Source organism: Fragaria vesca, linkage group LG6 (genome assembly GCF_000184155.1).
Source record: "Fragaria vesca subsp. vesca linkage group LG6, FraVesHawaii_1.0, whole genome shotgun sequence".
Lineage (NCBI taxonomy): Eukaryota > Viridiplantae > Streptophyta > Magnoliopsida > Rosales > Rosaceae > Fragaria > Fragaria vesca.
The window spans coordinates 993161-1003698 of NC_020496.1; the positions used below are offsets into that span (position 1 = coordinate 993161).

The 10538-nt window shown below is 36.0% G+C and overlaps 1 protein-coding gene across 1 annotated transcript; it reads left to right on the top strand.

The window, feature by feature from the left end:
• The first annotated feature begins 7009 nt into the window (after positions 1-7009).
• Positions 7010-7748, top strand: LOC101293116 (pentatricopeptide repeat-containing protein At4g18840-like). Its single transcript, XM_004304721.1, has 3 exons — positions 7010-7289; positions 7374-7552; positions 7665-7748. The coding sequence occupies exons 1-3, from the start codon at positions 7010-7012 to the stop codon at positions 7746-7748; spliced, it is 543 nt and encodes a 180-aa protein (XP_004304769.1).
• Positions 7749-10538: the final 2790 nt, after the last annotated feature.

Below are 10538 nucleotides of genomic sequence, written 5' to 3' on the forward strand. Positions count from 1 at the left end.
TATATATTATCAATTCAAATCATCAACCAAATCGATCAACACATATATATATACATCCAACGTACTCAAAATTAAATCAACTCAATCACAATCAAAAATCAATAAACTCAATCACACTTAAAAATCGATCAACTCAAATAAAACTCAATTAATCAACATATATATACATATATGTACCTATATATGGCTCCACAAACTAATTATGGACAGATTTCGACAACACCCAAACTTTTTCTCCCGTTTTTTCTTCTCCCGTTTTTTTTTCCCAGATGAGCTGCTGCTGTCCAGATCCGCAAATATAAAGCACTTTAGCCGACGATATATTAATTTCGTCGGCTAAACTTTTAAATATTTCGTCGGCCATAGTTTGTGAACTTTAGCCGACGAAATAAATTCTTTAGCCGACGAAAATTTAACTTAGCCGACGAAAGATAATTTCGTCGGCTAAAGTGGACTTTAGCCGACGAAAAAATGCTTCGTCGGCCTGGTTTTTTTTTTTCGTCGGCTAAAGCCTTTCTTCTGGTAGTGTATGTGAAATAAGTGCGGTTATTAAGACTTCCAAATTTGCTCACTTGACCTCACGTAATTATGAATTATTGAATGACATATTTCTCCTCTTATAAAATGACTATTAAGGACAATAATAATATAAAAGAAAGTATCACATTTATTCTCTTTAGACTTTCCAATTCAATAATGATGGATTATGTTTTTTATTATTTTCCTTATATATTTTCATTTCCAATTTTACTACATATTATTGAAGCATTCATATATTTAATAAGAGCTAAAACTATGATCAATATTGATCGTGTATTTGTGTGTGACACAAAAGTTTCTGTTATCATATGTGTTGAACATATGTACAAGATGAAAAAATTATTTGCAAAAAAAGATCAATTATGAAATAATTAAATAACAATTGAAATAATCTATTATGCGGTACTCAAAATAGAAAAAATAAATTAATATATATAGAGAAAAAATGGTTATTCTTGATCTTCGTTTAAGAGAGGTACAATAGAAAACAAAACGTTAATTCATGTTATAACATTTTCTTTTTGATAAAATAAAGGGATCGATTTCTGAAACCCTATACATTGTGTTTCTATTTTTATGTTTAAGAAATTTATGTTATTAAATTAAGGAATATTGTAATTAAGAAATATAGAATGCAAAAATTAATTATAGTGAGTAAATTTTTTATTTTAGAGATAATGATTCATTATTAAAAATTATATAGTGAGGTTATTTGAGGAACTTAAGTGAGGTTTAGTGAGTAGATATACTATTTTAAAATTTGATAGAAGGTGTAAAAAACATAGGAGGTCTAATGAGCAAATTTAGATGTCTCAATAGCCACACTCTTATGAAATTTGTAGTAATTGGAATCAACTTTCTGCTACACCAAACTTCATAGCAGCAATGTAGTACGTTCAGCTTCAACATGCTTTCTATTTCATTCCTTCACCTAAAAACTACTGCTTCAATTTTCAACCCCTTCCATATAAGGCCTTGTTTATATGGTAGGAAATCATGATATAGAAATAGAATTAGTTTCATTTTCTATTCTAATATGTTGTTTGGTTGTAAATAAAGATTGGAAAGGAAACAAAAAATGAGATATAACTAGAAATTGACTCCCTCATAAAACATGAATTGAATTACTTAGTGAGGGGTGGTAATTTATTTCCATTCCCACCGTTAAAAGTAAATTACAGAAATTAGTCATCTAAAAAGTTTGTATTCCCTTAAATAGATCACATATGCAATTAATAAAAAGGGTGTTATTGGAAATTAAAGTTTTCAATTTCATTATTATGATGTTTTAAATATTGTGTAATAAGAATGGAAATAAATTACTAATTTAATTACAATATCAACCAAAATCTTTTCCATTCTATATCAATACCCGAAAAAGAAATCATTTCTCTATTTTTACATTCCTGCTAACCAAACGGGGCCTAAAAGAAAAACAAAGCAATTAAGGAAGAGTAATAGCTGGTAACAAGTTCCTAGCATGAATCCATCAGCTAGCTCACAGATTTCCAAGGCTAACATGCAGCTCTATTTTTGTTGGAATCTGATAGGCCTCTTAATCTCCCTCTTTGACCTGTCTCTAGCCAAACAGTAGTCATTTAAATCTAGTCCCTCCAGACGCTTCATTGTTTGATGCCGAGCTTCAGCGTCCTTAACTGATTTTACTCGAGAAGCAGGATGAATTCCATGGACGATGCAATCTTTAGCAAGTATCAGCATCGACTTTATCGAACTGGCTGAACCCACAACAACAAGAATGTCTCCCTGTAGATATATTGTCGAGTTGAAAATAAGTATTAGACTATAACTTCATCTTTTGGATGGAAGCTGGCTGGAAATAGAAATGCATAATACAAACTTATATGCTTACAAATATTTGTAAATTACAATACAGCATAACTGCAATGTCCTGCACACCGGCCAAAAATACAAAATTAGCAAGCAAAACAAATGTGAAGCTACAGATAGATATTTGCCTTAAAGTCTTATGTTTGCTATTACTATAAATAAAACTAATTTAACTTGGAAGATAAGTAAAACATGTTTTGTATTATGCACCCACCTTTATGGCATGGTCACCGAGAAGTTTCAGCCGTTCATAATATTTCTCCTGCACACAAGTTCAGAGATTAGAAAATAAAAGTGTTGTTTCCTAACATATCAAACAAATCTATAATCACCAAGTTAATCACAGCACCCCAGAAACTAAAAGGTAAAGCATTGGTGAAGAGTTAAATAAATTGATTTCAAAAAAAAAAAATTTGAATGAAACTAGTATTTATTTACTTTTATTTTTGGTAATGAAATGAAAAGTGGAAGAAAGAATATGCAACACTTACCTTGTTGATTCCAAATTGTGAGCAAAGACCATCTTTTTGATACCCCAACCTCATGACCTCCCAGTCCCTTCCCTTCAGTATTGATATAGCCTGAAATTAGAACGTTGCGCTCACCATTCATCAGAATCAGTTGAAAACGGTGTTAAAGTGAAAAAGTAACTTTCAAAAAATGCTAATAAATTTTTAACCCGATACCAGATTTACTAAATGTAAACGTGACTACTGTTCACCCGACAACCAATGTTATTGGCATCCAGAGAGAGAGAGAGAGAGAGAGGGAAAAAAAAAAACTTATTTTGCTCAAAGGTCACAGATAAGAAACAATAACAAGTTAGTACCACAGGTGCAAAAACAGCTAATGTGAGAAGCCGAAGAATATCCTTGGCTTTTTCGATAAGATCCGCGTCCCTGGTCCTCTTTGTGGAGAGGGTGATGGTACGTGTAACCTACAACATTCAATTTATGAAATCATACACAATATGAACCAAACAGCTTATTTAGATTCATGATGAACTGAATGGTGAATTTTTAAATATGTTTTTGCAACGGCTTATATATGTCCTGTAGTTCGCTCAAGGTTGTGTGTACTTTATATTTGGTGGTAGTATCCCGATGTTCGATTCAATTATCACAAAAGAGAAGAAAAGGTTTTTTACGATACTGAATTCACATTTTGAGTTTAAAAATAACACATACCAGATTCATTTGGTATACAATGCCATAATCCTCTAGTGTAGAATTCACCGTAGGCAAATATTCCTGCAACCTTGATTCTGCATGAAACAATAATCCAACAAAGATATATATATATATACACACACACATGCAGATCTAAGTTTCACAAAGAGATTTTACCACACACAAACAAATTAAAATCCTGAGAGAAAGAGCGAGAAGGTACCGATGCATTTGGGGTAGCGTCTACTGAGAGTAACGAGTTCAAAATTAACACTGTCTTCATCTTCATCCATCAAACTATGGCCAAAATTCATAGTCGATTCGCAAACGATGTCATCGTTGCGCTTCTTCTCCACTGCCTCTGTTAAGTTCTTCATCTCCTCCATAGAACTGTTCAACCCAGCGTCGAATTCTCGTGTGGAATTTATACAGTACTCCAGAAACTAAAAGGTCAAGCATAGCCACATAGTTGAAGAGTTAAATAACTTGAAATCTTTTTTTCTAAGAAAAATCGAATGCAAATAAAAGGTGAAGAAAGAATATGCAACACCCACCTCGTTGCTTCCATCTTGTGAGCAAATTAAGCCCATCTTTTTGATACCGTACCCCAACTTCATGACTTCCCAGTTTCTTCCCTTCAGTATTGTTATTGCCTGAAATAGAACGTTGCACACACCATTCAGAACATTAACCGCAACGTAACTTTCAGTTAGAAACAATACCAAGTTTAGTATATATGTGCCATTGTACCTGAGATGCAGGAACATCCAATGCGAAAAGCCGAACAAGAACCCTAGCTTTTTCAATAAGATCTGCGTCCCTGGTCCTGGTTGTGTAGAGGGCGATGGCACATACCACCTAGCACATTAAAGCGTACACAATATGAGCCAACAGCTGATCTAGATAACTAGATTCATCGCTCTCTGTGATTATATTACCAGATTCATGTGGTAGTTAATACCATAATCCTCTAGTGTAGATTTCACCATATCCAAATCTCTCTGCAACTTTGATTCTGCATGAAATAATAATCCCAATAAAAAAAAACACAGACCTAAGTTTCACAGCGAAGAGATTTTACCACATCCAAAGAAATAGAAGTCCGGTCTAGGGTTTCAGTTAGTAACAAGTGAGAAAAAAGTGCCGTCGTTTTGAGAGAGAGAGAGAGAGAGAGAGTAGGTACCGATGCGTTTGGGGTAGCGCCTAGAGAAACAGATGAATTCAACAAGAGCACGCTTCTCAGTTGATTCGCCAACGACGTCGTTGCCCTTCTTCTCCAGTACTGCCTCTGTTGGATTCTTCATCTCCTCCATCGATCAAAATTACTCTGACGAGTTTATATCTGACTCTGACGACGTCGCCTGATATTTCACTGTACGTTGGATCAAAATTACTCGGGTTTCTGTTTATTTTATGAGTTTACCTAACGATCCACTAGCCTGCAAACTAGGGATTGTTCTTCCTGCAAATTCACCACAATTTCCCCCAACTCGGATCAAAATTATTCAAAATTTCAAAGTAAATATAGGGGAGGAGAGTACCCGACGGCCGTGATTGTGATGGGAGCGGTTTTGGTAGCGGGAAGAAGAAGAAGCAGTTGCACTTGCACCATATTGAAATAAGAGCGCATAGCCTTATATATTGTCTTGCATAGTTGCATATCTCGTATACGCCCCTAATTAATGCGTTTATTTACGATAGTGACATGATTGAGAAATAAGAGATCGAGTCCATTATTTATGGGTGCGGTTATTGCCACCCCACCAAATATTTTGTTCACCTCACATTTCAATTTTAAACTAAATATTCCAATACTAACCCTATAATCAAGAATTTTTGTGAAAATATAATATTAAACTAAAATCTATAAAATCCAAACAACAACAATTCTCTACATCTTTACGTCGGAAAAAAAAATTCTCTACATCTTTCAAATCATATTTGAGAATCACTTCAATCTTCAACATGGTGGTTATACAATGTGGTGTGATTGTTCGTTCTTATTTTTATTTTATTTATGGCTTCAAAAATATATATATATATATTCATAATCGTAAAGATGGAAATAATCAAGAAATTAAGAGATCGAGGAGAACATATATAGGATGTGGTTTTAAGAAGAATGGAGGTCTGCGTCAAATATATTGATGACATGTTTGTTTATATTTTTAGATTTTATCATATTGAGGAAAATAAAAGAAAGAAAATAAAAACAAGATTTTCTCAAAATTTTAAGGGCATAATGGGAACATTAAAGGTAAAAAAGAAGACATGGGGTGAACTGAGCATTTAGTGAGATGGCACCCATTATTTATTTAGGGATAATCCGTTTGAATGCATCTGAACTAGTATGTACGTGTGCGTTCATGTTCTTTATTACTAGATATATATATGTTGAAATTTATAATGAAATATGATGACGTGGTAGATGCCATGTAGGATGCCACATAATTTTGTATTAGATTTTGATATAACTTTTTGGTGGACGTAGCACGACTCCTTGAAATGCTCCACTAAAAATGGAATGAAATTGCTACCATCTTATCATCACATCCCATATTTTTCTCCATTGTAATCTCATAATTTCTGTTTTTGGTTTTATTTACTTTCTGTTTTACCGTAGTACCCTTTCAACATATTTTCTATATGAACAGTTTTTTTATAATTAATGGGAAATATGGAGAGTTCAAAAAATTGGTGAAGCATTTGACACCAAAAAGGCCTGGCTTTAGAGCATCTCCAGCAGTATTTCTAAATTTTTTTTTTTGAAATTTGTCAACTTTTTGAATGAATAAGAGCTCCAACAGTATACCTAAATGGTTGCTAAATTTAAGGATTACTAAACAAAATTGATAAATTTGTCAACTGAGCAATTGTTAAAGGAATACTCATATTTTCCCTCTTTTTTTTCTCCACGTGTCAGTTTATAATTCGTTAAAAATATTACTTAACTTATACTTAGCAATATTGCTGGAGCCAAATTCTTATAACAATTGCTAAATCTCATAATTATTGCTAAATTTAACTATAGTTTTAGTTACACTGATGGAAATGCTCTAATATAGTAGAGATTTACATATTTTTGTCAATGTAAATCATAAGAGTAATTAATCATTCCCAAGCTAAGAGTGTACGGGAAACTGGGAATACCAAATATGAAAACAATACTTGAGCATCTCCAGTAGAGTTGCTATTTCAGAAATTAATTTATCAATTTTTAAGCTAAAAACATGCTCCAGTAGAATGCCTAAATAGTTGATAAATTTAGGAATTGATAGGAAAAATTAATAAATTTATCAATCTGGAAGAGAATTAACTAAAACTTAAATAATGTATACAACTGCTAAAACAAAAGTCAATTATTGCTATTTTAAACCTAGATATTGACAAAGCAATAAATTTAACTCTTTGTTCGGATGAAGGATAGTGGAATAAGGCCAAATCAAGTTACAATGGTTAGCCTCATTTCACTATGTGGAGAAGTAGGTGCTCTTGATCTGGGCAAATGGGTTCATTCTTACATAAATCAGCAGCGGATAGAAGTTGATGTGGTACTAAGAACAGCTCTAGTGGACATGTACGCAAAATGTGGGGAGATAGATGTGGTTCTCAGGCTGTCTAGCGAAGCCAGAAATCGAGACAGTCAGATGTGGAATGTCATGATCACTGGACTCGCTATGCATGGTTGTGGTAAACAAGCTTTAGAGCTCTTTGAAGAAATGCAGAGACCAGGTGTTAAGCCTAATGACATCACATTTATAGGGCTACGTACTTCATGCTTGTAGCCATGCTGGGTTGGTGGAAAATGGAAAGCAGATTTTCGGAGAAAATGTTACCTGAATTTGGCTTGGCTCCTAAGGTTGAGCACTATGGATGCATGGTGGATGCTAGGCCGAGCTGGGAAGCTCGATGAGGCTCATGAATTGATCAAGGGCATATGCCCCTGGAGCCTAACACAACGGTTTGGGGTTCCCTACTTGCTGCTTGCAAAACTCGTAAGTTAGTCGTAAGAGTCCCCAACTTGGCAGAAAGTGGCAGCAAGACAACTGCTTGAGTTGGAACCTCAAAATTGCGGTTATGATGTTTTGATGTCGAACATCTATGCAGCATAAAACAGATGGATTGATGTTGCCTGGGGTCAGAAAAGCTATGAAAGACAAAGGAAACAACAAAGAACCAGGTCTCAGCTAAATTGAAGTAAACGGCGTAGTTCATGACTTCATGATGGGTGATAAAACACACCCGCAAACAAGAAAAATTTATGAAATGCTGGATGAGATGATCAAGAAGCTAAAAGAGGCCATAGAACATAGAAGAGCAAGAGAAAGAAACAGCTTAAACTACCATAGTGAAAAGCTGGCCATGGCATTTGGCCTAATCAGTAGTGCTGCAAGCACCCCAATCGGGTTGTAAAGAATCTCCGGGTTTGTGATGATTGTCACACAGCAACAAAGCTATTATCAAAGATTTACAGCAGAGTAATGATAACAAGGGACCGTAATCGCTTTTACCACTTGACAGATGGATCTTGTTCTTGTGGATAACCATCTGTACAATGTAACAAAAACTACTGCATTTGAGATAGTTTGATTCCAAGGGATTGCTTCAGACCTGTGTAGTCCTCCCATTTCCATTTGCTCTTTTACTTTCTTAAAGCTCCGTGTCTTACACCTCCTCCACCTCGAAATCGAACTCGAGGTCCAGCAGCTCCACCTCCACCTCGACTTGGACAGTGAAATCGAACTCCACCTCCACCTCCACCTCGACCTGGTCCAGCAGCTCCGTGTCCTACACCTCCTCCACCTCGAAATCGAACTCGACCGTGAACTCGAACTCGAGGTCCAGCAGCTCCACCTCCACCTCGACTTGGACCTCGGATTGCTCTTGGGTAGACATCCTGTCTCATAGAGCGCATTTTTGGAATTCTATTTCTACTCCTCCTCTTTTTAGCACCCCATTGCACATCGAAAGTCTGCTTCTCCCCTCGCAGGATGTGCTTTGGAATATTGCCAACCCCGTAAAAATTCTCCAACGCATCCATTGTAGCAGCATTTGGGCGGCCTTCAATAAATTCAACTTCATTGTCACTGTTAACGCTGTACAAATACACATGACCATCAAAAATTCGTACAATAAATACTGGGCCAAACAAAATACCTTATCATGGGCTTGAATACCCAACATCATGAACAAGAACAAATTATAGAAACTTACACATTTGTGGCAAAATCTGGTGGAAACAAATCAGCCAACTTTTCATTCACAACAGCATCGATGTTTTCCCTCTCTCCATGGTCACCATTGTCATCAGCCATATTTGCAAAGCAAATCAAAACCTGGCTTTTCGAAACCCATCAACCCAGAAAAACAGGGTAAGTTGAAATTAAACCCAAAAATACATGGGTCAATGCGTCATCACATTAAATATCAGAAACCACAGAATCTAGAACTCCAATTTCAAAACCTATAAACCCAGAAAAAACATAGCACTGAAATGAAACCCAGACTACACTTGAAAAAACAAGAACCTGAATTCTAGACCTGCAATTTCAAAACCCATAAACCCAGAAAACAGAGCATTGAAATGAAATTCAGACTACATTTGGAAAAACAAGAACTTGAAATGAACAATAATGCAAGACTCATCAAGAATTCACAGAATCTAAACGAAATTGAAATTCAAGATTCAAAATTTTCACTTTAATGTTTGACAAATAACGATGAAGAACAGGGGATAAAGAACATAGCTTTAAACCAGTAACAACAGTAATTCACGAAGAAATCAATGCACAAACCCAGAAAAGAATCATACCCAAATTGAAAGTCTCAGTAGGAAAGAGAATGAAGAACTGGGTAGAATGGAGAACAGGGTACAATGACGAACAGGGGGCTTTCTCCTTTTACACAACCGACTTCCGAATTGGGCAGTAACTAATAGTAAGTAACAAGTAATTCAACAAGATCATGAACAAGTTGAAGAACACAAGGAAAGCTACTCAATGGAAGAAGAGGGAGAGGAAGAGGACTTACAGTGAAATCAGCACTGCTGGAAATGAGAGGCCTAGTAGTTCTTGGACGTTTCAGAAAGGCTGCCTCTGTTGTTTGGTGTGTAGTTTGTTTGACAAGTAAGGTCGTTACATTTATATAGGATACGATGCCAGCGTGGACTTTGGGCTGCGCATAAATATAAATCGAACAAATTTATTGAGTGAGGCATATTATCGAACAGGTGGTGGGCATGGTATTAATTACCCTCTGAAATTGGTGCACATTCTCCAAGCTATCACCCGCTGAAACTCCATTGATTTATCTTCCAAGCCCCTCACCGGAGCTAAAGTGTCGACGACCGGAGAGGCTCGGATTCCGCCGGGATTTAATAGCTCCGAGGAGGCGCCTGTAGGGGACTCGCCGCCGGAGGAGAAATGTTGAATCGGCGGCAGATTTGAGTGCCATATGGCCGTGGGAGAGTGACACACAAAGTTGCATCTTTTGATTTTCCGAGGGAAAATCAACAATTTGAAAGATGACGGTGACAGAGAGTTTGAGTCAAAAATTGTCAAATCTATTTGATCAGATTGTGGGACCCACCAATGTGTCTTTTGCATCATAAATGCTCCAGGAATGGCAATAAGACAAAACAAGGTTATCCAAGGGCTTGTGGCAAGCACACGCCTTTTTCCTTTTTATTTTCAAATTACATAAGGGTGCGGCTATTGTCACTAGGGGTGGCAATTTGGACCCTGGCGATACCAACCAACCACGTACCAACCGTACCAAACAAATTGGTATGCCAAGTAGTTGGTAACCGAGTTTTCGGTACAGTAGTACCGTACCAAGTTTTAGAAGTCGGTTGGTACATGGTACAGATTTTCCCAAAACACAGTATACCATGTACCAACCGAGTTATAATTAAAAAAAAAAAAAAGATTAAACTATTAATCTAAGCCGTTGATCTGTGGACTGTGGATCTAACCTAGGTTA

Coding starts and splice junctions, on each gene's coding strand:
- LOC101293116 (XM_004304721.1), top strand. CDS start 7,010: ATGGTTAGCCTCATTTCACTATGTGGAGAAGTAGGTGCTCTTGATCTG. Junction 7,290..7,373: donor TGAAGAAATGCAGAGACCAG/GTGTTAAGCCTA, acceptor AATGGAAAGCAG/ATTTTCGGAGAAAATGTTAC. Junction 7,553..7,664: donor ACTTGCTGCTTGCAAAACTC/GTAAGTTAGTCG, acceptor ACATCTATGCAG/CATAAAACAGATGGATTGAT.